Source organism: Agaricus bisporus (assembly GCF_000300575.1).
Source record: "Agaricus bisporus var. bisporus H97 unplaced genomic scaffold AGABI2scaffold_12, whole genome shotgun sequence".
Classification (NCBI taxonomy): domain Eukaryota; kingdom Fungi; phylum Basidiomycota; class Agaricomycetes; order Agaricales; family Agaricaceae; genus Agaricus; species Agaricus bisporus.
In genome coordinates this window covers 434,646-460,921 of record NW_006267347.1, presented here as the reverse complement: position 1 = coordinate 460,921, position 26,276 = coordinate 434,646, and the positions used below count along the sequence as shown (strand labels likewise).

At 47.8% G+C, this 26,276-nt stretch overlaps 9 protein-coding genes across 9 annotated transcripts; 3 read left to right on the top strand and 6 right to left on the bottom strand.

The window, feature by feature from the left end:
• The first annotated feature begins 258 nt into the window (after positions 1–258).
• Positions 259–2,525, top strand: AGABI2DRAFT_227884 (hypothetical protein). Its single transcript, XM_006456049.1, has 8 exons — positions 259–489; positions 576–659; positions 717–838; positions 895–980; positions 1,040–1,363; positions 1,424–1,574; positions 1,670–1,859; positions 1,929–2,525. The coding sequence occupies exons 1-8, from the start codon at positions 293–295 to the stop codon at positions 2,131–2,133; spliced, it is 1,359 nt and encodes a 452-aa protein (XP_006456112.1). The 5' UTR covers positions 259–292; the 3' UTR covers positions 2,134–2,525.
• A 1,539-nt stretch (positions 2,526–4,064) lies between these two features.
• AGABI2DRAFT_195352 (STE3-type pheromone receptor) lies at positions 4,065–5,918 on the bottom strand. Its single transcript, XM_006456261.1, has 5 exons — positions 5,776–5,918; positions 5,600–5,722; positions 5,371–5,550; positions 4,731–5,316; positions 4,065–4,677 (listed from the first exon to the last, which is right to left on the bottom strand). The coding sequence occupies exons 1-5, from the start codon at positions 5,858–5,860 to the stop codon at positions 4,269–4,271; spliced, it is 1,383 nt and encodes a 460-aa protein (XP_006456324.1). The 5' UTR covers positions 5,861–5,918; the 3' UTR covers positions 4,065–4,268.
• A 754-nt stretch (positions 5,919–6,672) lies between these two features.
• On the bottom strand, positions 6,673–6,980 carry AGABI2DRAFT_195351 (hypothetical protein). Its single transcript, XM_006456048.1, has one exon. It carries the CDS (start codon positions 6,966–6,968, stop codon positions 6,795–6,797), a length of 174 nt encoding a protein of 57 aa, XP_006456111.1. The 5' UTR covers positions 6,969–6,980; the 3' UTR covers positions 6,673–6,794.
• A 142-nt stretch (positions 6,981–7,122) lies between these two features.
• Positions 7,123–9,363, bottom strand: AGABI2DRAFT_188164 (hypothetical protein). Its single transcript, XM_006456047.1, has 10 exons — positions 9,027–9,363; positions 8,938–8,970; positions 8,574–8,880; positions 8,301–8,514; positions 8,042–8,245; positions 7,929–7,980; positions 7,631–7,877; positions 7,424–7,575; positions 7,314–7,370; positions 7,123–7,263 (listed from the first exon to the last, which is right to left on the bottom strand). The coding sequence occupies exons 1-10, from the start codon at positions 9,244–9,246 to the stop codon at positions 7,232–7,234; spliced, it is 1,518 nt and encodes a 505-aa protein (XP_006456110.1). The 5' UTR covers positions 9,247–9,363; the 3' UTR covers positions 7,123–7,231.
• A 484-nt stretch (positions 9,364–9,847) lies between these two features.
• Positions 9,848–11,946, bottom strand: AGABI2DRAFT_210873 (hypothetical protein; the record flags this gene model as incomplete). The annotated part of the gene is made up of 6 exons (XM_006456046.1): positions 9,848–10,256; positions 10,315–10,601; positions 10,649–10,860; positions 10,909–11,519; positions 11,576–11,769; positions 11,823–11,946. The coding sequence occupies 6 exons, from the start codon at positions 11,944–11,946 to the stop codon at positions 9,939–9,941; spliced, it is 1,746 nt and encodes a 581-aa protein (XP_006456109.1). The 3' UTR covers positions 9,848–9,938.
• A 120-nt stretch (positions 11,947–12,066) lies between these two features.
• AGABI2DRAFT_188163 (hypothetical protein) lies at positions 12,067–15,097 on the bottom strand (the record flags this gene model as incomplete). Its single annotated transcript, XM_006456045.1, has 7 exons — positions 12,067–12,315; positions 12,368–13,083; positions 13,140–13,344; positions 13,397–14,412; positions 14,466–14,694; positions 14,749–14,995; positions 15,046–15,097. Coding segments are annotated over 7 exons (2,651 nt in total), but the record flags the coding sequence as incomplete, so codon positions are not given.
• Positions 15,098–15,135: 38 nt separating this feature from the next.
• AGABI2DRAFT_195348 (hypothetical protein) lies at positions 15,136–17,282 on the top strand. Its single transcript, XM_006456044.1, has 5 exons — positions 15,136–15,267; positions 15,324–15,449; positions 15,503–15,966; positions 16,025–16,119; positions 16,174–17,282. Exons 1-5 carry the CDS (start codon positions 15,151–15,153, stop codon positions 17,103–17,105), a joined length of 1,734 nt encoding a protein of 577 aa, XP_006456107.1. The 5' UTR covers positions 15,136–15,150; the 3' UTR covers positions 17,106–17,282.
• A 1,005-nt stretch (positions 17,283–18,287) lies between these two features.
• On the bottom strand, positions 18,288–20,242 carry AGABI2DRAFT_210859 (hypothetical protein; the record flags this gene model as incomplete). Its single annotated transcript, XM_006456043.1, has 5 exons — positions 18,288–18,888; positions 18,939–19,109; positions 19,160–19,701; positions 19,749–19,866; positions 19,913–20,242. 5 exons carry the CDS (start codon positions 20,240–20,242, stop codon positions 18,733–18,735), a joined length of 1,317 nt encoding a protein of 438 aa, XP_006456106.1. The 3' UTR covers positions 18,288–18,732.
• Positions 20,243–20,303: 61 nt separating this feature from the next.
• On the top strand, positions 20,304–23,614 carry AGABI2DRAFT_188160 (hypothetical protein). The gene is made up of 10 exons (XM_006456042.1): positions 20,304–20,833; positions 20,885–21,260; positions 21,309–21,457; positions 21,510–21,625; positions 21,681–21,922; positions 21,974–22,004; positions 22,056–22,345; positions 22,395–22,534; positions 22,586–23,361; positions 23,417–23,614. The coding sequence occupies exons 1-10, from the start codon at positions 20,507–20,509 to the stop codon at positions 23,523–23,525; spliced, it is 2,556 nt and encodes an 851-aa protein (XP_006456105.1). The 5' UTR covers positions 20,304–20,506; the 3' UTR covers positions 23,526–23,614.
• Positions 23,615–26,276: the final 2,662 nt, after the last annotated feature.

Here is a 26,276-nt window from a genome sequence, read left to right as displayed (position 1 = left end):
AAGGGTCCTCGCAGATATCAATTCATCGCTGTAATTAGCCAACTTGGAACACCGAAATGCGTTTTATCTTGTCGCCAGCTGGAGGTATAACAGAACCAAAATAATATTCTTTAATACCTCTGGCGGGCTCCCGACTCCTTACTGACACACAAATAGACATAAACATATGTTCATCCTTCGACTCCTTCCATTGCAACACCGTTCTTTCCTACACACCACCACATCTGTTTCGGCCCTCAAACCAAAACCAAAACGCCAAAAACTCAAGGCCCGGCTCAAACCACGTAATAAGATGAAAATTGCTGTCGAAGGTTGCTGCCACGGCGAACTTGACGCCATATACGATCATATTCGCGATCTCGAAAACCGAAACAAATACAAAGTTGATCTATTGCTGATTTGCGGTGATTTCCAAGCGATGCGGAATCTTGCCGATTTGCAATGCATGTCTGTTCCGAACAAGTATAAAAAATTGGGTGGATTTTACAAGTAGGTGCGAGTCTACGCGTTTTCTTTGGCGATTTCAACTCATATAGATGGACGTTGATGATTTGTTTTATGTTTGTTTGATATAGGTATTATACGAGAGAAAAGACTGCTCCTCTCTTGACGATCGTTATTGGGGGGAACCATGAAGCATCGAATTACATGTGGGAGTTGTACGTCTGCTGCTTGTTCCCTTCCTATGTTCTATGTAGCTCATTGGATCACTTTAGGTACCACGGTGGTTGGCTAGCACCTAATATCTATTTCCTTGGACATGCAGGCTGCGTTCGAGTGAATGGAGTCGACATCGCAGGTGCTTCTGGAATCTTCAAAGGCCATGATTTCCGCTTAGGTATACATCCATTTTCTGTACATCCTCTTTCTTTGCTTTGCTTATTTGTCGCATAGGAAACTACGAGACATTGCCGTATACGCCAGGCTCTATGCGAAGTATATATCACATCCGAGAATTCAATGTCCGGCGACTCTCCCTTGTATGTCTTGCAACCTATTGTCGACTATCATTTTTACCTGATATCGTACGTGCCTTCAGCTCAGCCAACCTACAATATTTCTTTCCCATGACTGGCCACAATCTATTGAACATCACGGAGATCTGAAGAGTCTCCTGAGGAATAAACCTTTCTTTCGACAGGATATTGACAAAGGAGAGCTCGGTTCACCTCCCATGATGGGCTTGTTGAGAAACCTGAAACCAAAATGGTGGTTTTCCGCTCATTTACACACGAGATTTGAGGCAAACGTTGTTCATGAGTCAGTGCCAGAACTTGAATCCAGTGAAGGAAGGGCTGCAAAAGTGCAAAATCCGGATGAGATTATTATCGAAGACACTGACGTCGACGTCAACCCTATCGCAGTAGAAGGTAGCACGAATCTGACTACCAGCACGCCGCCTGCGGTATCATCGTTGCCAAAGCAGAACCCAGATGAGATTACGCTTGATGAAGAAGAAGAGGTCGTTGAGGCTCCGCCGCTACCTGCTCCTGCTGCATCACAATCTCGAGGCTCGGTCACCCGTTTCCTTGCCTTAGACAAGTGCTTACCTAGGCGCCAATTCCTGGAGGTATGTCCTCTTGTCCTTACATATCCCATCCTCGTTGGTAGTCTGAACGCTATATCCAGGTCGTTGATATTCCCATTCCTAAACATGATGCTACGCGAGTTTCTACTACTTCTGATGGCACATCTCGTCTCCCCGTTCTAGAATTTAACCCGGAATGGCTTGCGATAACACGTGCATTTCATCCTTGGTTTTCAACCACCCGCCATCAACTCAATTTTCCCGATGAAGAGGAAGCGAGGTCTGCTGTGGCTTCTGCAACACAATGGGTAGTTGAAAATTTGCAGAGTGAGTTACCATTGACATTGCGTATTTCTCTTCCTTCATTTCTGATCTTTGATGTAGAAAACGATCCGACAAGAAAATTACTTGTGGACGACGTTCAGCAGTTTGTTCGATCCGCACCAGGGCCTGTAGCTCCCGCATCACCAAACCAAAGAGTCAACGAGAGGGACCCACAACCGCCTGCATATTCGAATCCCCAGACGGAAGCGTTCTGCAAAATGATCGGGATTGAGAATAAGATTAATCCGGGAGGACTAAGTGGAGGTGGTGACAGCCAATGAATAGTTTCATCAATTCCCTGAAGTCATAATTCACGTCCTACCTATTCCACTGCTTGTCGCCAATGCTCGACTTTTTCTCGGATGCCATTCAAATCAGGATTTTCAGCATCTTTTCGGGACCGGGCTTTTTTTGCATTGAGAAGCCAAAGCGTCATTACCATGTCTTGAAGGGTAGGACTGTCACCTCGCCTTGCTTTATTCACCTTATTCCTCGGAGCATGTTTTCGCTGCTTGACTTGTTTCTGATTGTTACTGGAGATATGACTGCGAAACTTGCCACGACCATTTTCGTCGTCAGCAGGGCCATTGGAACTGAGGTCATCTCTAGCAATCCCATCCTCACTGGCTTCATTACTGTAAAAGTCATCCCTTGCCAATATTTTGAGTGATTCATAAAAATCATGATTGGCCCATTTTTTGAGAGCGGCACACCCATAAACATAATCAAGGAGTAAGGTGGTGGGAAAGTCTTGTGATTGCAAGCTGAGTCGAGCATCAGAATTGTGGGGAGCAGCCCGCAGCTCTACAGCTTTCCAATGTGCAGTAAAATACTGCATGGTGATGCGGCTTTCTCTAGCTGTTAACCCAGGATCGGAACTAACAGCTGGGACGTCCGAGGTAGCCATAGCAAAGTTGGGGGTCTAAAAAGATTCAAAGAGTGCCCCAAGGAAGTGTTGTTTGAGAGTCTTACCCTCAAGAAAGCGATCTCAGATAATCCAAGATGGTGGTGGAAGGCAATATAGATTAGAATACCATTTCGGACATCATTGATGTCATTTAACGGGGGTTGAAGATTTATATGATGGCGGGGATGAAGCTTGGTGATATACTTGTTTAAAAATGAGAACCTGGCATCCAGATGGCATTATAGCATCGACACGCACCTTATTGCCTTTGCTGTGGGGTATGATGTGAGCAGCCTCGCAACTTCCTGGGGAAACCTGGATCATTATGCAGCTCCCATCACGATCCACTAATGCATCCCTGAAATTGACACGCCCAGTGGAAGAGCTCGTTGAAGAGTTGGTCGTCCTGTCATCCATCGCAGAAGGGTCAAGCCAGAGAGGCTCATCTAAATTTGATAATGAACAATAAGCTGGAGAGCATTGACTGCTTTAACTTACTTACCATTAGAATGAAAGTAATAATTCGTGTGTTGCAAAGGTGCATCATGATCTTGAATCTCCCCTCCACTGGCAGATGTCGAAAGGAAACCTTCCCTTCCATATATGGTGTAGGCAACATAACGTAGCCATTTAAGTGGGCGGACAGAGAAATGACTAAAGTCATCAGGAGGTATGAGCAACACAGGGTGGTATGAACCACTCAATAGCATATGAAGAGTAATCTTCTCGCCCTGGGACATGGTTAGAGAAGAGATAAATGCAAATCTCTGCGCGTGAGATGAGAAGTCTCGTACTACCCCACATGCTCCACACGATTCGCTCACTAACCATAAGAACGCGGGGCAGAGACAACGAAGTCGAGATTCGAGAAAGACGCCTATCCAAGGGGGCGAAACTGCACAACGTTCATTTCTCAATTCATTGCTGTCATATTGAACAACTCTTCTTATCAATCCTCGCGCTTGTGCGAATCGGACTCACCGGGCGCATTGCCCACGCTACTATTGACCACCTGGTTCCGTCGCTCTGTCGCCAGGAAGGCGTCCTGAGTGAATAGAGCTCCGAGATGAAATGAATTCGAAGCTGATGGACAACTTGAAGTGCCGGTAGTCGGCGGTCGCATTCACAACCTGCTCCGATTTGCCAAGGCTAGAGACGAATCGGAGAAACAAGGAGGGGAATGGGAGACGGCCGTAGCACTGGCATCGTGAGGACCCACAGAGGATGACTCCGGTGAATGCGAGCATGAACAGTTAAAACGCAGGAATCGAGGGCGGCGGCATGATAACTCAGGTATCGAGAGACTTTTGAAGGCAAATTATGATCTATCATATTGATATATATAGCGAATAAAAACACATCAAGAAAGCGAGTTATCGCAACAAGACTACTAGGGCTACAGGGGATTGAAAAACGTGGTATCGTCGTAACACTTGAAAGTTTGATCATAATACAAAGATTAAATGAGAGTAGGTTGGGTTCCAGCGATAAACAGAGAAATATGTCCGTTCAAACCATGTCGTGCGAGTGTCGACGACGTTCTTCGGAAATCGATGGAGGTGAGAATTTGTCCTCACCATCTACCCCTAGGTGACTCGCGCCGAGCTCAGTAGTTGATAGACTGGACGTAGGGGACGATGGTACAGTCGAAATCTCGTACGAGACTTTATCATCCAGGGTACCTCCAATATCAGGAAGAACGAGATCATCGTAGTGGAACGTAGGCTTGAAAACCTCTTCGTTGAACTTCTTTTTGCCGAACACGCCAGCAAAGCTGCGGTCCTTCTTTTCTTCTATGACGCTGGGTTTGGAAATTCCGTCGTCACCTTTGAGCGAAGACTTATCCGAAAACGACAGATTAGAGGAGGAGTGCCCATATTTTTTGTTGAAGCCTATTTCAATGCCACTCTTTGATATTCTAGCAGAAGGTTTTAGCGAGACAAGAAATTAAGAGGATAACATAAGACGTACTGTGATGAGGAAATGGCAGTACCGGACGAGGCGCTCGTTGTTGCGACGCCAACAAACTTGGCAACCGAACTGGCAGCCGAACGGTAATTCTTCCTGGCCTCGTCGGCAAAGCCGAAGAAGGCAAAGAAAATAATAGCGCAGACAACAACCAACCATCGACTCAATTCGAGTGAGCTCTGCTGTAGGGGAATTGAACGCCAGATCAGGGACGGGGTTTGGTCAACCCTGGAATATCCACTGTGGGTATCCTGCCAGCTGATCCAAGGGTGCATAGCGTCACTTGCGAGGTTGAGATAGAGAGCATAGGCACCAAGGGGAACTGTGCAAAGAATTTCGCAGGATGCAAGGGCTATTAGACGCAGATAACGGCCGGGGGTGAGGTTAGAATAGACGGAGAGGATTGCCTTGGATTGCGCGCGAGTCTTGTAGAAGGCACGAATGCTGAGGGCGGCGTATACACCCGATACCAGACCAATGACGATAGGGGGGAAGGAAACGAGCACGATGGCAACCCAGGTATTGTAGGTATACGGATAGCAGCCAACCTCTTGCCAGATATTGAAGCGATGACCTTCCGAGATGATTTCTAGCAATGATGTCAGACAAGGGTGCTTGTTGATATTTTCAATTAGCGACTCACGAAGGACCATCTCGAGGATAGGGAGTCCAAGACCGAGAGCGAGGTCAAAATAGACTTGTCGGTGTTTGTCAGCTCTGGTGATATTCACACTTCGCACAGAAGCGATCAGATAAAGGCGTCGGGTAATGCAAAGTGAAGCAGCTGGGATTGCAACAGATGTGCCAATAATAAGCCTGGAACCTATGCCCTTTGTGAGCTTGTGAATTATTAGCAATGATCAACGACTCACTTATATCACACCAGACAGGCGCATAGTTGATGGCGTCTTTGTTCCACACCACGGAGTTGATGAACTGATTGAGACAAGCAATGCCTGTCCAGGCCATGTAAAGGCACGTCCCAGTGTTCCACGCTGAAAGAAATGAGATGTCCATTACTGAGGCGGAGATCGACTGATATCCTCACCTTCCAAGTGCCATGGGAAGGGAATACAGACAAGGGTAAAACCGAGGAAACTAAAGAGAGAGAAAACCCAGTTCGGATAGCTCATTGATGATCGTCGACTTGCTTCAAACTTGGGGTGGAGCGTCTCCGAACTGGAGAAAGATAGGGAAGAGATGGAGCAGATTGTCCCAGGCTGGAGGTTTAAAAGGACGAGTATTACATTCCTTCCTTATTCCCAAAGTACGCGCTGGCTTGTTCCCCTGAAAGACATCAGTTCCACATTTGGATGTAACTTTGTTCAGTTCCAAAATTAGTTGGCAGGTGGTTGTTTCCGCTTTCGGATGTTCCTTTGTCGACCTTGATCCAGTTGGTGATAAGGCGGCGGCGCTCTTCTCGCGATAAGTGCTTTGAATGATACTTAGCCTCGAGACAAGTTAGTAGACTGTGGGTATTTTCTTTCAAAAGTCATACCAACTATTGTTTCCGCCTTCCTCGAGCCACCGCCGACGACAACGACAACGCTGATCCTTGTATGGGATTAACACGTGATGTGGCTATGACGTACACCGAATCTCATTCCCGAGTCCTCACAAAGCACCCGCCGGACTAGCCGATTTGAAAACGAGTTAAATGAGAGATCTCCGCGGATACTGATAATGGTTTGGCCGCCGCGTCTTGTTGAACAATGGCGAATAATGGCGCGCGGTGCGATTTCATTTTGCTCGATAAAGGTTTTACCCTCTTCTCACGGCCTCCGAGTTTGCCATCTTTTCGCTCGTTGTCCTTTTCAAGGCTGAACGACCTCATTCATCAAGGGCAGAATTGATCTGTTGTAGATTCTCTATAACACTCTGTCTATTTCCTGGAGAGATGCACTCAACCCGGTATATAGCTCTCTTTGATGATGTACTCTCATCCCGCCGTCCTATTCCTGGCTTAAAAAGCAGCAAAATCAGCGAGGGACATGTTGAATTCCCTACCCTTTGGTCGGGACTACTGCAGCCAGCCTGAACAGACGGAAGTCCTTCGAGGCCCTTCCGTTAACTGGTCGACAGATTCACCTCGAACCCCGGAGAACCATTACACGACACATACAAATACACGCCGCCTGAAAGGTAGTGGGAGTCTCGAATATCTAGTGCTATGATATCGTACAGTGTCGCCTCAAATCTTAGCAAAGTTTGCAGGCATACCATGTTCACAGTACTTGCCATAATGGCCCGTAACATGAATCAATGTCATTAGATATCTTGGTGACCCAATGTCAAAGTCGTCCATGAGTCTTAAGCGTCCGATATTGCTCGACGTTTCAATGACCATGCGAGTTGTGACTGTCCTCAGGGTCTATGTTTGTATTCATAAGAGGTTCTGACAGATTTTAGAAGCTTCAGTTTGACTTTATAAACCATATTTTACATTTGATTGACAACCAAAATCACAAAGTAATCAGCGCAGCAAAGCAGTAGTCCTGACGGTTTCAACAAGCACCGTTGTCTGTCCAGACACCGCCTGTCATTGTATTAGCTAAATGTGACGCTATATGATACGATAGGACCTACTGCTAGATCCGGGGGTCTCATTCTGTGTCCACCATTTGGCAGTCCATAAATGACCGTCTATACGCGGACAATTTCAGCTTGATTCAGCCCATGGAAGCGCAGACACTCACTGTAAGTAGCTGTCATGCCACCGGTATAAACCTTCGAGGACTCCCACGCAGCAGTGCCACTGCACGATCCTGTTGGCGGTGGGTTTGTACCACCACCACCGCCTCCGCCGCCCATATTGTTTCTGATGTTGTCCCACTTGCTATTAGGATAGCTGATGATCATATCTATCAGCATGGATCTCACGACGAAACACTTTGATAACGTACTTGATATGATTCTGAGTCTGGTCCAAAGAGCCAAGGGTATTGGCTGAAACCTGAATAAGACTCCCAGAGCCGACCTTGTCCGTTGAAAGTTCCCAGAACATGCTACCACCCAATCCTTTTGTATTGACATACTGGGCCTTCAGTTTAATGATGTTGGGTGTGTCGTAAGAGACAAGTTCTCTCTTTGAAGAATCGTACGAGTAGGAGCTGACATCAGTGGTATTTTCGAAGACCTGAGCGCCAGCAACTGGGAAATAATTGTAAGTTCTCTGTATCCGGCATAACGGATTATACATACGTGGAAGGGTCTCGTAAGAGTAAATGCCAGCCTCGATTGTACCAGGACCGATCTAGGCGGTTAAAATTAACTTTGAACTCGTCACACTCTGAAAAGATTGAGCTGGAACGTACACCGCTGTAGGATTGACCGAGGCCATTGGTGGCTTCGAATGCACGACCGTACAAGGGCATGCCGAGGTTAATCTTACTGGATGTCGCGCCAGAGCTCACGTAGTGTTGGACCGCCGAGTCAGTGTTAACACCAGTCCTCGCACCACCAAATAGGTTGGCTTGATTGTCAGCCCATGTCAACCAGGAGCCGGCATAGTCGTATGCCTATTAGTCCCGATGAGCGTAAGAAGCTAGTAGCAAAGGAAGTAGTTAAATTTACCATCAAGTTCCAGTAGTTTAAGGCTTGATTCATCTGGGGAACGACATAGTTTCCATAGTTTGCAGAACCTGCAGCGACGGCAGCGGTGATGAGGTAAGGGGTGGAATCTCCATTGCTGGAGGCAAGTTGGTCGAGCGCGGAACGAAGGGAGGTGACAAGGTCAGCCAGACCTTGACCTTGGGCGCTGTTGGCAGGGTATTCAAAGTCGATATCACTGTATTGAGATGGTACCGTCAGTTGATGTGTGTATGAGTAAACGAGGCAACCTCTTACATTCCATCAAGCCCGTAATCTTTAACCAATTGTACAGCGTCATTTGCGAAATTCTGACGCGCAGATGCGGAAGTCACGAAGTTGAAATGGCCAGACTGGGAGTATGTCCATCCGCCGATTGAGAGAAGAACTTTCAAATTACGACGTTGCAACTTGAGGAGGTATAGTTGTTTGAAACAACCGTAAACGTTGTTCCCCGTTTCATCCCAAGAATCGCCTGGGAAATGTTTCTCTACATCGGCAAAACTATCGGTCAATTTTATATGTCCAGTCGAAGCATCGGTGTCGGCGAAAGAGTAGAGAATATCTTAGAAAGTCGTGATTAGCCGAAGTTTATTGTTACCATAACACAACGAGGGCTTACGAGTGAGAGGGCCTGGGATGATATCGGTGGGTTCTACATGATGATTTAGAATATGTGGATTGATTGCGCAGTGAAGAAATCAAACGTACGGAAGTTAGCTCCATAGATGCCCCAATTGGTGAAGTAGGCAAAAGAAGCCTTGGAAGTAGCACGCTTTTGGATCCGATGGGTCTTCGGGTCAGTTTCTATAGAAAACTTGCGGGGAGCGTCTTTGTACGCGTCGGGTCTATGCATAACCTGTGTGGCTTCAACTGCACTCAATGCAGCCAACACAAACGTAACAGCTCGAAGAAAATTTCGTAGAGCCATGTCGAAGAGAGCGCGAACCAGGTAAAGGAGAGGAGGGCAGGCGGTAGGCGGTCGATATCTTAGGATGGCCACGGAACAGACATATGGTTTTTATAGGCTTTCACGAATGCGATTCGGAAGGTGAGGAAAAACAGGGGAATGTAGCATGAGGTTCAGAAGTATAGCGACCCAACATGTGAATGTTGAAGCAATTGGACCTCGCGAGATAAGACTATCAAAAAGAGCCAACGCCTGTACCATCCCAGATGTTTACGACTTGCATCACCTTTTCCTGTTCTAAATTTAAGGCAAAGATCCATTAGGAAATATCAGACGGTCAGTACCTGCGGGTGAAGTTTCAGCACAGAAGTAGCGGTATGAGGGATATGCCAAGCTTTTCCGTTAAAAATACCTGAACGTCGAAGCATGGAATAAAGTAGACCAGATGGCAGGAACAGCATGGAGCCCTATTCAATGATATGGGTTGGTGTGAGTCGCAATGAGAGGCATATGGTGCAAGGTCTGCTGCATTGATCATGTTTTTCCGGGATGGCAGGCACAAAAGATGAAGCTAGCAGAACATGCGGCTTTCAACCTTGTACGATCACGTGGAAACACCAAGGAGAGTTAACTCCAGTGAGGAGGGGATGGCAATAATGATATTAGATCTAGACATGGTCAGATGGTGCAGAGAAGCGACTACAAGCAAATGTTCAAACCGGCTTAGCGACAGTGGCAGGAAGCGGTTTCTTAGATTGGAACAGAGGTACACCATGGATATCCATGATATCCTTCTTGACCCTCTCACATGCATCTGTTCCACCAACCCTTTCTACAGCTCTCCACGTTCTTCCTCTTTCCCTTTCCAATCCCAGCATATCCAATAGCTTCTCTGCTGTGCTTGGTATAAAGGGCTGGAGACAGATACCCGCTATACGTAATGTCTCAAGACCAGTGACATAGTTTGCGTAGAGCAACTCTGGGGGAGTATTTTTTTTCCAAGGTGCGAGTTCTGTGAGGGTTTTATTCCCCTGAGAAAAAACCTATGTTAGCAACGAAATACCAACTAGACCTAGAGATCAAACGAACTTCACGCAATAGTAAAACCAAAGCTCGCACTGCTTCAGCAATCTCCAAATTTTCTATCCCGTGCTTCACCCTGGCTGGAGTAGTGCGTTGTGTGTCTATAAGATCGACCAACGATTTGCTCTTAGAATCATCTTGCTTCTTGTAATGCTGATAAATTTGCTTGATTGACATTTCCTGAGTTCCATCAAGGGATTTGAAAAGTTTTTTAGACGTTACACGGAGAACATAATTGCCAAGCAATGACTGGATCTCGTTGCTGTGTTTCTCAAGCTCGTTTTGCGACCAATCTAGACTCATTAGTGCATGTGAGGCATCAAAGACTAGTGGTACACACCAACATCCGTACGCGAACGACCCGCGCGAGCAAGATACCACCTCACTTTATCGACTCCGTAGTCGTCAATGGTTTTCATGGGATCCGCCACATTTCCGACGCTTTTGGACATCTTCTTCTGGTCGACTGTCCAGTGCGCATGCGCAAGAATGTGATGGGGAAGGGGAAGATCAAGTGCAAGTAATATGGATGGCAAATAGATAGCATGGAATCTAATAATGAATTAGAGTCAAGAAAGTGAACGACCCGGAAGTTCCTACCGTAGAATATCCTTTCCGATGATCTGCATGTTAGGTGGCCAGGGCAGCAGGTCTTTCGGAGCTCCTTCAAAATCAGGGTACCCTACCCCGGAGAGATAGACCAAAAGTGCGTCAAACCAGACATAAATGGTTTGGGAAGGGTCTCCCGGGACCGGAATACCCCAACTCAATCGATCAATCGACCTGGAGATGCTAAGCTCGTCCAGACCCTCTCCTTGTGCACCATCAATGACTGCTTTGAGGTACTGTACGACGTCAAGGTGGTATTGTGCAGGATATATCGAGTTTGGATGTTCGTTGTAATGTTCCAGCAGCTTCTCACTAAATTCTCTCAGACGGAAAACGTAATTCTCTTCTTCGTGCCATTCGACGGCAGAATTAGTGGCAATAGCGTGACGGGCTTCTGGGTTTTCCGGAGTGGGGGCATGAACGACTTGCTTTTTTGTATAGAAACATTCGTCGGTAACGGAATACCAACCAGCATAGGTTGTTTTGCGGATGAGGCCTTTCGCCGTGAGCTCATTCCAGACATGTTCGACGACTTTGCGATGTTTGGGTGAGGATGTACGAACGAACGAAGTTGATTGAATGCTTGCGGCTTCTGCTAGTTCCTAGAAGACTCGCAAATTGACTTTCACAAGACAATTATATGGATTGAAAGACTTACTTGGAACCGTTTGCTTAGTTCTTCACAAAAAGCACCGGGCTCCTTTCCAGCAGCAGCAGCAGCCTGTTGTATCTTAAGCCCATGTTCGTCTGTACCAGCGAGGAAGTGGACCGGGTTCCAGGGACGGGCTAAGCGATTATAACGAGCATATATGTCGCCAATGAGCAGGGTTTGTAAATGTCCGATGTGTGGTTCTGGGAAAAGCTTCAAAACAGGGTTCCAGGCCGGACGAGTTAAGTTGGCGCACCAGCATTTGGGTAGAAGATGGGTGTGGTAACATAGAATGGTTTCGTGTTTGACGCGCTTAACACGTTGAGACGACGCACAAAGACTGAACCGCAGCGTTGGGAAGCACGTCGAGCAGCCCACATGTATGGAGGAAGGAAAATCGAACTGATGTTCAAGTCACGCTCGGGTTCAACGGATCAAAAAACATCAAAAGCTCCGAAGCGCTCACATACTTATTACTGGAAGACGACCTCAGGCTTGCTTTGAGGCATTGAAAAGCCCACTGTGTTGCGCCGCTAGCGGCCATACTATAACACATTATTATTCTACCTTTGTCTCTTTTTCCGTTCCTTTCGCTTTCTGCCTATAAGTGACCCTATAGAATGCCCAGCCTTCGGAGCAGTGTTGTCTCCCTCGTCCTTGACAGCCACCTTTCTCTTCTTCTTTGGTGACACATTGTCATCAACTTTTTCCGCCTGTTCAATCGGCGCTTCGCGTGGCGTTTTCGATGGCTAGTCATTTAGCGTCAACAGCAGTCGACCTTGATATAGTTAATCTGCTTACCTTTGAACCCGTATTCTCCTGTTGTTTGGTATTCCTTCTCTGCACAACCTGCACGTTCTCAATCGAAAACTCAACAATCAACGACGCTTTTCCCTTCTTCGCAGGGCCATTCTCAATCTCATGTCGGATCCTTTTGATTTTCGCATCATCTTTCTCTTTCACGTCTTTTGCCTTTTCCATCTTCAACAAGTCTTCGAGTTCTTCTTTGGACCATTGTTCAAATAGTGGCCCGATATCTGGATTACAGTTGGCCCATCTGAGGACGCGTAATGCGTCAGAATGTTTTTGCATCTCGACAAACCCATATCCTTTACTTCTGCCTTTATCGGTGATGACGTCAACGCGATCTTGCTGTCGGACAATTTTGGTTTGTTTGACGGCCGTCGAACGACCAGTGAATCGCTTCTGTTTCTTTGCAGGTGGATTGTCTTCATCTTCGGCCGTAGGTAGAGGTTCCGTAAGCTCATCGGTAGTCAACCCAACCCTACTTCCTTCCTTGACTTCAGATTCAAAGGCACGAACAGCATGAAGTGCCAAGCGCTTGAGTACACGTTCGGTCACGAATAAGGGGATTTGTCGTACGCTTAACCTTGTGCGAGAAATATATAATGAGGGGTTCGACTTGAGTAAGGCTCTTCTTGCATTGTGAGAGTTTGTCCTTCGCTCGAGGTCTGCAGGCGCAAGATCCTTGGCCAGAGGCGAGTTGGGTAGAATAACTAAGAAGTTTTAAGATTTAAGAGAGATGAACTTGATAACAAAAGATCCTGCTTACCTCCTTCCCTGAGTAGGTACATGTTCCGCTTATCTGCTTTCTGACGAGCCTTTTCTCCATCCTCCTTCAGTTTAGAAGCCTGATCCCGAGTGACTGCTCTAACTACGTCGAGTGTGCGTCCATGCAAGACCAGGCTTTGCGCTAAACTTGCAGAAGGATCGGGTGTAAGGATGGAGGGTAGGACAAACGGATTTTTCTTGACAGGCTGAGAAAAAGATGAGAGTGTGTCTCGAGTGGTTATCAAACGGGTGACGCACAGTGGGGGCATCTCCGGTCGTTTCTTTGCGCAAAAGGTCACTCTGCTCAATGACTTTGTCAGCATCCTCTAAATTCCAGAAACACGCAAAGCCTGTCCCGCGAGATCGACCGGTATCTAGATCCATGGTAATGCGAGCATAACGCAAGGGACCAAATGAGCGGAATAACAGCCGTAACTCATCATCGGTGGCGGTAAAGGGCACATTTCGGACGAACAGCGTAGTACCGACTTCTGGAGGCGGGAGTTGAGGTTTAACAGGTTCATCTTCTTCGGCTTCATTTTCTGACTGAGCACCGTCTTCGTCCTCGCCTCCTGAATGAAGGCCAATATTGCCTTCCTCGTCACTCTCACTCTCGTCCTCGTCCTCACTCGTCATCTTGACATCCTGGTTTTGCTCTTGCTCTTGCTTGGCCTTTTCTTCTTCCCACTTGTTCTTGCTCATCGCCCAGTCAACGACAATGGTGCGTTCCGACATGACCTTACTCTGTTGACCTTGCTCTGTTTCATTTTCTTCTACTTCTCCTTGGTCCTGTTCAGCTTCTTTTGCTTTTTGTTCCAACCTTCTTTGTTTCTTTTTCTTCTGCTTATCCGTGATCATGGCCTCGGCTGCCCCAGCACGTACAAGTTTCCCATTACATCCTTCAATGGCCCTCTCAGCGTCTGGTTTACTCAACATCCAGACAAATGCAAACCCTTTCGTTCGTGTTTTGCTCCCCTCGACTCCTGGAATATGAATTTCATGAATAGGACCGTATGGAAGAAATACGGCTCGTAGATCTTGTTCTGTGATATCGAAGGGAAGGTTGCGAACGATGAGACGGCTAGCGTGACTCGGTGCGAGCGTAGTCGTTGTTTTGGTGTCAGTGGGTTTGGATTTAGCTGGATTGGCAGCTTTAGAGAGGTTTTCTAGACGTTTTTTGAGGGCAACGGAGAGTAATGAGCCTTTGAAGACGTGGGCATGGAGTTTGGTGACGGCGTTATTTGCAGCGGAAGGTGTTGAAAACAGGGCATGGGCTGGGTTGACCAGTAGGTCAAGAAAAACATGTAGTGAGGATGAGGAGACACACCGATACTGGGATCCTCGGTGCCATCTTCGGACTTGTATGGCCAATCGACCTTTTCTGCACCATCATATTTTCTGATTTTTTTCCAAAGTTGTTTTGCATCTAAGGTTTGCGGTAAACCAGAGATAATGATTGTACGAATGGCAACTGGATCGTGAGGTGCTTTGGGGGCATGCGATACGGGCCGTGGTTTGCTCGCTGGTATTTCCTCATCTTTTGGTTTTTGTTTTGGCTGTTGATAGTTGAGAAAGGCGATAGAAAGATGGTGTTAGATCGCAGACGACACCTTGTGTTCGGCCCATTCAGCTCTTAGTTTTCGGCCCACGAGAGAAATGCCCTCTTTTGAAATTTTTTGGTATGCAGCTTCTGCATCTTCTTTCATAGCGAAAGAGACGTAGCCGACACCTTTTGATACGCCTGTTCCATGCTCTGTGACGACGAACGCTGAGCGCACAGGAGCGATATCGGAGAAGAGGGTTTGGATGTCGACAGAGGTAGCGGTGTAGGGTAGATTAGAGACAAACAGCGTCGGCCTGAGGAGTGCTAGTCAGTCAATATAGAATGACGATGATGTTCTACACACCCATGAGCAACTGCAGCGTCTTCTCGTTCTTTCCGTTTTCCGAGGGTCATGGAGCCGGAAGAGAAAAATAAATTGTGACAGGGCCAAACACAGAATTGGACCACGATGAGCAACCTCACCGACAGCCAACAACGCGCTCTCAACCAGCTCCGCGAGCTCACGAATGGGGGTAGCGACGACGTGTCGATTGGCGTACTCGAGAGCACCGAGTGGGATGTCGAGGTATGCAGAGCGGGTGGCCTTGGTGTATTCTGTGCTCATTTATTCTTCTCGCGCAGCGGGCAGCTGAACTGATATTCGGCGGCGGCGGACTTCCTGCGCCGAGCACGTCTACGTCTGCCGTTGAGGCGTTCGAGGTCGACGACAGCGCACAGCGCCAGCCACCGCAGAACCAGGTCCTCCCAGTACGCATCCACGTTCTGTACTTATTAATATGTTAGGCTGACGGAGACTACAGAATACTCGGATGCTCTATGCACTGGCTCGGCCACTGCTGTCACTGCTCGCAGTTCCTCTTCACATCCTTTCCAGTGTCGTCCGCTTCATCTTTGGCATCCTCCGCATTCCTGTTCCCCAGTTCCGTTTCACTTCCCTCAACTTTTACCGCCCGCAGCCAAGGCGTCGAGCGGGTGGCCCCGATAAATGGGTCAGAGAACTCGAAGAAGAGCTCGGCGCCGTGTGTATCGGCCGCACCAAAACCCCACGTGTGTCTACCTCGACAACGGGGATGCAAGCTGGTCCGTCACGGGTGTCGGCACGTAATGCACAGTCAGACGATTGTTTGGCTGAAGGCAAGAAACTCTTGCCCGATTTTATCATTTCTAGCTATGACCAATTCTTGCGAACTTGTCAGCGAGAATTCAAGATTGGGTGTGTCATTCTTTTGACGGAAGAGCACGACGATACTCCAGAATTCAAAAGGTAATGAACGAATTTTTGTGTTTTCTCTTTACTGGTTGGATTAAATTTCAATATTTAGGGCGACCCTCACCAACTCTGACTTTGTGAAAGCTCTCTACAACAACGATATCCTTGCGTGGGGTGGAGATGTGCGTGACCTCGAGGCCTGGAATGGTTCGTCGGATCTTTCGCCTCAATATAGTTTCATTTCAACTTTGGTCTTTTTAGCTTCTGAAAAGCTTCAAGCAACGACGTATCCTTTTATTGCCTTTGTGGCTTTACAACCCAAACGAACACCTTCATCTTCATCTCGCTCACACTCGTCCAGCTCTCCACAACCAGTCCTCACTGTCCTCTCTCGCCACCAAGGCAAACCTTATCCCTCCAGCTCAGGCCCTACATCCGCCCAAACCCTCATAGACCATCTTGATCGACAACTTTTACCCCGTGTAAATCCTTTCCTTGAACGACTTCGTGCGCAACAGCGTGAAAGAGAGCGAGACCGTCAACTTCGAGACGAACAAGATCGTGCTTTCCAAGAAGCAGCAAGACGTGACAAAGAACGTATTGAAGCCAAAATTGCTGCGGAAAAAGCAGAGACGGAAGCGAAACGAAAGGCAGAGGAAGTAGAGAAAGCGGCGATTCTGAAACAGGAACAGGAAGCTGCGGAGGCAAGGCGAAGGGAGGAGCTCAGGATGGTTTGGCGGTGTTGGACAAGGAAGGCTGTTGTTGGTCCGATGATGGCGGCTGGAGGTGGAGGAGACTTTCGTATTGCAATTCGACTTCCAACTGGAACGCGCGTTGTGCAAAGTTTTGCATTGACAACAAGTCTAACGGCATTATATGCCTTTGTCGATTCTCAGCTGATTCCTTCACACTTTGAACCCAAAGATGATCCTGTCACGCCACCAGAAGGTAAAGAGACTGGTGGTGAAAAGGCGATTGAGAAACAGATTGTGGCTGTTGGAGGAGCGACGAGTTGGTGGGGATTCCAGTTGGCGATGGCTTACCCGAGATTAGAGATACCTTGGAAACGGGATGTTCGGCTTGGAGAATTGTCGATGCTCAAGGGGGGTGGACAGGTTGTTGTTGAGATGTTGGGGAGCTCACAAAGCTCTTCGGAGGATGATGGCTACAAGACAGAGTCGGACGAGGAGTAGAATAGAAATGACTAATGCAAGGTGTATAGAGAGTGATACATTGGATATAACGAAAACGCAGATGATCACTGGCTGAGGATGGTGCGGACAAAGGATTCGTAATTGATATTGCCGTCGCTTGATTGGGAGGAGTAAGGTTTGAGAAATGTGAGGCAAAAGACACTTACGCGCCGATCTGGACCCCCTTGAGGAGCTCGTCGACCTCTTCGTCGGACATTTTTTCGCCAAGCTGGGTGAGGACATATCTTAGTTCACCGGCACCGATGAAGCCGTTGCCTTCTTTGTCAAAGACTTGGAATCCGCGAATGAACTCCTCTACATTTGTGTTAGACGAGCACGATGAGGATAGCAAAAGACAAGTACCTGGAGTACCTGCAGGTTTGAAGCCATCGGGACGATTGAGAATGGTGAGAAAGGTTTTGTAGTCGACTAGATCAAAAAATCAATAAGAAGTGAAAGAAAGAGACTTGGGATTCGCGTACCATCGCGAGGAGCAGACGCGACAATCTCTGCGACTTCTGCTTGTGTTGGATTTTGACCGAGGGCACGAAGAAGATCGCCTAGGACATCGCGAGGGACAGCACCAGTGCCGCGCTTGTCGAAAAGTGCGAAAGCCTCTTTGTATTCTGTGCATTTGTTAGGCTTAGATGATTGTGTTGGATGGCGGACGACGTGCCTGCGTTGTCGCTCTGAATAATAGACATTTAGTTACTTGGACGGTAGAGTGGTGGAAAAGACGGACCATGGTGGTGGGTTATGAGAAGAGATTGGAGCTGACTTTTTCCAGATTCGGAACTCTGCTATGGACGACCACACCGTCGACGACAAACCTCCCCGTTATGCCATAGAATCAGACGATGAGGACGAGGCTAATCCTATGCAGCCTTCTCAGCCTTCTGTACCACACGAGGTCACACTCGTCGGAAACATCCCGACTGGACGCTGCCTTGTCGTCGCCTCTGCCGACCCTGGCATCTTTTGGGCCAAGGGTGCTGAGCTTGGAGAACAAGCTGGTGCTGTTTCGGTGAATGGCAAGGAGGTTGGGCTCATCTTTAATCCGTCATGGACAAAGGCGAATGTGATCATCTCGGAGGCGATTTGGGTTCTGCCTGCGTCGGCCATGCACCCTTATGCACAGTTTACTATTGATAATCTCAAGCCGACAAGGTATGTATGCGAGTTAGTATTGTATAATGCCTGGCTAATCAGACATGAAGCGTCGCCCTTTTAGACCAGTATTCTGTACCGAATCTAATCACCAGCGACCCTGTTCCAGCGACAGACGCACCCATCCGAACTCTTTCAACCCACTCCACCTCCACGCACGCTCCTCCCAACCTCGTCAATACTACTTCGGCGTCTTTTCTCTCTATCCTCACCATCTCCAAAATTCTCAGCACACTTGTTCTGCTTCCCAATCCCAATACTCTCAAACCAGCTCCACCTACGATGCAACCGAGGAGCATCATTCCGACCATGGAATGGTCATCGACTATCACGAATGAAGCTCAGCAAATGATGTTTCAGGCTATTTCTGAGCCGATTGATCACCCTTGGCAGCGAAAGGAGTCAGTGACGACTACGGTTCGTCGCTCGGAGATTGGTGAAGGGGGGATGTATATATAGATTACATCCACAATAGATCGTTCAGTGGGATTTGCAATTGTTTCGCTAACAGCAGTGCGGTGTCTTGTGAGATGGCTGACTTGAACATGGGAGGACCGTCGATTCGGTCAGGTGGTGATGTTCGAATAAGGAGACGCATGGAAGCCAGTTCCATGACCTGGAATAGCGTTAGAGCAAGTGAATGAACGGCTAGAGAGAAAACCCTACTGCATTGTAGATTGCGACTCGGCTAATTTCCATGTCGGTGTACTCGCCAGGTATGGTGAATTCGGGATGAGGGATTCTTGTATCCACGTCGTTGTCTTCGAGAAGAGCACCGAGGATTGCAATCATGCGATCGATTGGAAATGGAGAAGGACCGAGGAGATGGGGTGGAATCTAGTAGCACTTCATTGATGTAGAAAGAAGAAAAAGCGAGATGTACGGACCTGTTTTGTTTTGGTTTGGACCCTTGTACCCCTTCGCCGTCGCTTCTTTTCATCAAGCCCTCTTCCGAACATTCGCAGATCTGATTTTGCGGGGTTCGTGGACGCGATGTAAGACGCGACAAGAATATATTTGGACATTCGAGGCAAGGACGACAACCCATTCTCAGGTTGTTGTGTGCTAGGAGTAGGGTGAAGAGGTTGGTTCAGGATATTGGGATCGGGATCGTTGGCTGCGGCCCAGTCTGCAGCGTTGGTAAGGCGAGGATGGAGTGATTCTAGGGCACTGGTGATGGTGGGAGTGAAAGCGCGCAAGAGTCGAAGGCGGGTGTCTTCGGAAGGGGGAGAAGAGGAGGATAGGACTGGTTTGACAAAGCCGGGCCAGCGAGCGGCTGCGATGTAGGCGAGTTCGTCGATATCGTGTGTGAAGGGGAAACAGACTTCGCAGACCATGGCGATGTAATGGGTGTAGAGCTGTTCAAAAGCAGGACCGTAGGCGGCAGAGAGCAGGGCATCGTAGCGAGCAGAAAGCGTTTGTATGATGTCTAGAAAAGAATGAATATATGGATCATGAATGAAAAGGTAGACAAACCTGGTTTTGACAGGGGTTTTGGGTCGATGTAGTAGGGCTCGGGCGAGGCACCCAGCGGCGGTTTGATGTCCTGCCACTGCGTCTGGGACAGGAAGACGACGGTGAGCTCGAGCTGGCTCTGTAGGACGATGAGAAAGGGTGGAGGTGCAAGCGCGGGTGCTCACCAGTTCAGCGAGTCGTGTCAGGGGAACAATGGCATCTGGCACGCGTTCTTTGAGCCGGTAGACGTGCTCGATGGTGATCACAAAGGCGCTGTGGGCTTTCTGCGCGTGCAGGACTTGTAGGCCGTGGAGAAAAGCATCCCAGTTGTCGCAGGAATCACCGAGGATGGCAGTAAAGAGTAGGCGCTGGGTAAAGGCAGCGACGGCGTCGACGTGAATGTGAACGACGTCTGGGCGATCCAAGACGGCCTTGACTGCTGCCGTCGTCGTCGAGAGCGCGATGGGGTCGCAGAGGAAGACGAAGGGAGTGCTGATCAGTTCGGCGAGCTGCATGTTGTTGGACTCCAACCAGCACCATCACCAATGTCTTCGGTGTCCTCCTCGAAGCCTCGCACGTCGTCGAACGCATCGAGCACGGTCAGGTCAGGACTACGGGCGCCAGGCAGCAGCACTACCCGATTAAAGACGCCAGCCTCGGTCGCGTCGCGTCGGACGTCGTCTGTCCCTGTCCAGCCATCTGCCCTCACGACGCCCTCACGACCCGGAAGACAGAACAGCGCCCCCGTCAGTGCGCAGAGACTGACGAGGACGACGTCGATGTATTCTCCAAAGCTGCTCAAGACGCCCGCTCGCACTCCCCCCCGCACATCGTCTGACTTCGTCTCCGCCGTCACCCCCACTCCCAAGGCAAAATCCCCCTCTGCCATGCTCGCCCTCTCACCGGCAATAAATCTGACATCCCCCAGTCCCAAAGTCAGGGCGAGGATCCAGCAGAGTTCAACCACGCCGCAAAACACGCCACCCCAGAACAAGCTTGCCTCACCCATGTTATCTACCCCTCCCTCAGTCGCTGTATGGGACGGGGACGATGATATGAGTGTCGACATGCTTACAGACATAGAAGATGTAAACCTCGATGACGAGGCAAGTTGTTTTTCCTTTCGTACTGTTTCCGTACTTGATCTCTCTGTATAGATGAATACTGCCTTGAAGCAGGTCCTCGCCATGCATACCCGCAAAATTCTCCACTACAAGCGCCTTCTGGAACGTGCTCAGGCTTCCACAGCTGCTCAACTTCATGCTTTGCAAGCTCAAGTCCGCATGCTCCGCGATCAGACTGGCGCTCATCCCGACACGATAGATACCTCAATGGATACCTCAAGTTTCTTTTGCATTTGCGGTGGACAGAAACAACAAGGCTTTTGGAGTGGCTATCGAGAAGACTACCAGGATCCATTCGATGGTGACCTTGCAAAGACTCTGGGTTCTTTCGATGAAAAGAACATTAGAAAAGCCTTGCGCAACCTGGACCAACAAGACCGGATGAGGTTGATTGCATTAATCCTCGAATGTAAGTACTCAGTAAGCGTCTCGAGCAGCTGGTTGAACTTGTTTCTAGCATGCCTACCCGGCGATATACGCCTTCAGATTTTATTATTGGATAAATACCTCAAATCAACGTTTGACGTTCTGGGGCATCTGGCTCCCAACATTGCTTTCCGCATCCTCTCGAAATTATCAGTCAAGGAACTACTGAGGCTGGAACCTGTACACACTTCAATCAATCTATCTTCGTATCCATTCTCATAAACTGCGCTAGGTCTCGAAGAAATGGCAAATAATGGTTCACCACCCTGCAATCTGGAGATATCACTGCTTGCGCATCACCGCAACGGACCCTCACCCGCTGAAGCCACCTGCAACTCCCGAAGGCTGGTGAGGGTCCTTTCAACCTCCCCCCTCCCCATACTCAAACTGATCAGATTTCAAGGGAACCGTTGTACCGTTCTCTCCATCATCGTGAATCCAACTTTCACAATGGATTACCTCAGTCGATTCGATTCCTGAATGGCCATACCAACTTTTGTACAACCCTTCTCTTACGTGGCAAGAGGTTGATCAGTGGAAGTTATGATGAAACTATTCGTTTCTGGGATATTGAAACTGGCGAGATGAAAAAGTGTCTTCCAGTGAAGAAACCCGTCAGCTGCGTCGATTTCTTGGCAGAAGAGGGTGAGATCAGTCTCCCGAATCGTATCATCCGCGTACTCATCAGCGTCATAGAGGTCTTTGTTGTCGGTTTCCACGATGTTGGGTAAGTTCACTTTCTATGTATTATTATATATGCTTTATATTCTGAACCTAGCCGCGTACATTTGTACTCGTCTTTGACCTTCACCCCGCTGCAGCAACTTGCAGGTCATCTGAATGGCATTCGTGCAGTCGCCCTCTCTTCCAAGAACCTTGTCTCGGCTGGAGCAGATAAAGCACTGGTATGCTGGGACTGGCGAGCGGGAACAAAGGTCGTTCGGTTCGGTCAACAGACCACTATCAATATCGGTGTACAGATCATCGCTGGGGATGCCGGCGCCGGGGAAGAGGGTGAAAGAATCGTCAGTGTGACGATCGATGGAATCGTAAGAGTGTTCTCAATAAGTGAGTTTGTTTCAGTCCTCTTTTAGTCAGGCTAATGCATGACATGCAGAGAGGAGAGAAATGATCTCGCAGTTCAAGCTTTCTGAACTCGGAGGAGGGGATCCAACGCTCAACGCAAAGATCTACAATGTCGGCACTGCTCCCAACAACATGCTACAGTGGTTTGCCGCTAAGGGTACCCAGATGACTGTGAGTTATTCAACATGACATCCCAGGACGTCGACTCAATAAATAGATCAGTGCGCCACCAAGTCGATTATCATGCATCTTCAATGGCAAGAAGGTGAAGCGAAACCGGCGACCCAGAACCTATCTGCCAGCACCTCCTCTTCGACGTCTTCTCGTGATCGCACCCCTCCAACTTTTCCACCTCAACGCCGTATAACCCTTGGAGCCCCTTCTCCTTCTCCTTCCGTTAGTAGCAAACGCCTCAGCATGAGCGTAAGATCCTCTCGATCGTCCCTCGCTCCCTCTCCCCGTCCCCGCCATTCGACGCCGGGTCCGGGAATGCCGCTGTTCCCTATCCATTTTGGCCGAGCTGCTATTCTGACTGCTCCACCCAAGTTGGTGGCTATCGTCGAAACTCCTGATGTCGCCGTAGGTGCAGTTGATCCGAAAAAGAGAAGGGTCATCACCGCCACAAGATTCAGTTCGCGTGCGGGTGCAAATCGGAAGATTTTCCTGTCTACTCACCGAGACAAAGAATCACTTGTCCCCTCGAATCAAGGTGGTGATGAGGATGAAGATGGTGAATTTGGTCAAATTCGGAAGGAAAATGGAAATGGAGTTTTGCATGGAGAAGAGGAAGGTGTCGACATTGAAACCGATGTTACGGCGCTTACTGGTGTTTGGGCGTCGTTGGCAAATGCGAGTGGAAATTTGACATCTGCGGTGAAGGGATTGAAGGGTCATGCTCCGCCTAAATTTATGGGACTGGCGACACCTGAGAAGAATCCGATGTCGATGCAATTGAGTCATGAGGAAGTTGTGGTCGGATGCGCTGATGGATCGATTTAGTAAGTCGCCATCCTTTTTTATTTCCGTTGTCAAGATGCTGATCCGTCCTTGAAGCGTTATGAGTTTTGTGGGATATGACTACAAGAAGGAGAAGAATACGGGGATGGAAGAGTATGTCTTGAGTGGAAATATGGATGATGACAGTGGGAGTGAGGAAGAGTGATGAATTTGGATTTCTTAGCATTACTTTTAGACGTTTACATTTTCCATTAGCCTACGAGTTTACAGCCTTCAATTTGATTTGTACTCAGGCTCCTACACAGCTCGCTGACAAGTTGTTGCACGTTGGCTAACAGGGCCAAACACCTCGTTAAGAGGTGTGCTTACTTGTAAGTGGCTGGCATTAGTGTTGAAATGGCCATCACCGTGATGGATTCCTGTGTGAGACTGAGCAGAAAAACAATTATTCCCACTACTGTACCATTTCGACCTTATGTTCACTGTCAATTATGTAAGCATGACAGGTGTCAATTAAGAGTTAGTTCATGAAGCCTTGAGGACTGTTGACATCAGTAAAAAGTTATGCTACTATCATGCATCAGATGTTCACTCATGATCACTAGTTCGCTCAGTCACAGGTGACTGTCACATTCATTCAAACTCAGTTCTGATGATTTGATGCATCCAAAGGGGCTTTCCCCGAGTGAACCGTTGATTTCTACCCCATTATTATGATATATTCAAAAGTTATTTAAAAATCTAAGCTAATTAACGGTAGATATTAGTGTAGCTGTAGATGTTATAATAGAATAAATCTACAGCCTTGAGTAGGAGTGACTATTATCTCAGTCACCTATAATGTTTGCTGCTCGAGGGTATCCGGGTGAGGATTAACAAATGTGAGTTCATGACGTCGACATTTGTTTGAGTAGAGCCCAGAAAAGCGAGTATCTTGGGAAAGTTGTAGTGCATTCTCTTCTAAGTGAGAGGAAATAAGAGCCCGAATTTCAGGGATAGTACCAGCATTTAGAAGACCAAGAGCACAGGCCAGTGCTCGGAGATCATCTTTCCTCTTGTAGGATAAGAATGGCTGGTCAAAAGTTTTCGAATGCGCATTTTTGGAAATTTCAACTTCTCGCCTCATCTGTTCCTCTCTCTTTCGAGCCTCTTTCTCTGCAGCCTCCTGTTCTTTTTCCCTTCGCTCCACCTCTTGAACTTCAAATGCCTCTTTTAACTCAGGCAAGGTGAGAAAATGAGCTTTCACCTTTAATGTAGATCCAGCCCGCATATTTTGCTTCCTTGTATTATCTAATCGAGTTCGTAGTGTTGCAATTTCACGGCTGGCAATGGTACAGTGTGCATTGGAAGCGGCAGTCTGAGCATTTTGAAACTGCAGTGCATCCGACAGGACAGCAATAGATTTTTGTAAGTCACATACTTCATTGAGTAAGTCAGCCTTCGATTTATTGTAATCGTTGACTTCTTGCATTAGTGCGAGATTGCGTTCACATTGGGCAATGAGTTCCGTTGGGCTGAGTAGTTCAGCTGAAGCCTGAAGTCGAGTCAAAGGACCCATGGTGGGGGTTACAGCATCCGAAATATCTGATCCTTCCCAGTCATCATCCAGCTCCTCTTGTTCATCATCAAGTTCTTCACAACTTTCGTCATCTCCACTCTTCTCATCATCACTTGGAATAGCTGGATCCGAACTAGGGACTTCAGCTGGATAATCGGCAGGAAGATATGCCGTAGTTGAGGTCACCTTGCTGGGAGCAAAGTCTTCTTTAGCAAAAATGTTGGGATTAAAGGGATATATGCCAGTCTTCTTGAATGATTTTTGAATAAGCTCTGGAGTAGCACTGCGTTCACAAACCAGCAAGTAATTTTGTATGACGTTATAACGGTTCATGGTAATCCCTTGATAGACACAATCATTGCAGTGATCTTGCCACTGTCGTTGACTTTGCGCAAAAACAACAACGTCAAGGGGCTGCAGTTTGTGGGTACACTTGGAAGGAAAGCATAGAAGAATGATAGTGCAGTCTTCTACATCGTAGATAGACTGGATGAGCTCGGGAGTTTCATGAGAGTCGTGACCATCATAAATCAATAGAATAGGCTTTGATTGATCTACAACATTTTTGCGAGCACAGGGAATGAAGACATTTTTGATCCATTCATGGGTGAGCTCATTATCGGTCCATCCCAATGGTGAAGTTGCAACACTAAAAATCAATTTTAGCATGAATAGAGATGAAAGATAACACTAAGTTTACCTTCCTACCAAGTCATCCGAAATAGTGCTCAGGTTGGGTAAAGGACCTTCCGAAAGAACAAACGACGTTGGTAACAATTTACCAGCTGCTGATATGCATTCCACCACCATTACAAGTTCGAGATTATCACTGCTTATTTTGTAGCGGTTCCGGTGGCTTCAAAAAAACATATATTTCCTTGTTGAACCTTTTCTACCTCCTCCCAACTGTATTCCCTTCTCATCCATGTTATAGATCTGCTCGGGAGGGATTTCGCCATACTTTACTTGGATAGTTCGAACCTTTTCAAAAAAATCCACCACAACAGTCTCGTTGAAATTTTTGGCACGTTTCAGGTCAAGCTTGGCTGGTTTTGCGAGAACAACTTCCGGGTGTCTCTTCATCATCTGATCGTACCAGCGTTTTCCAACACGGTGGCCAGCGACGGATGATGCATAGCTCCATGCATCCCTTCTATTCATTGGCTCACCAGATTCTGCTTTCTGCATGGCCCAAGTCAAGATAGCGTTCTCCTCTTTGGGGTTGAGTAGTCGTCGTTTGATCCCAGCTTCTTTAGATGATTTATGAATGCCACGGGCACGACCCCGGATTGTACTATAACTGACCTGATACCAAATAATACTATCAGTATTACATTTACACAATAATCGGCCTTCTCACTTCTTCTGCGCAAGCAGCTGACCGAAGACTTGGGTATT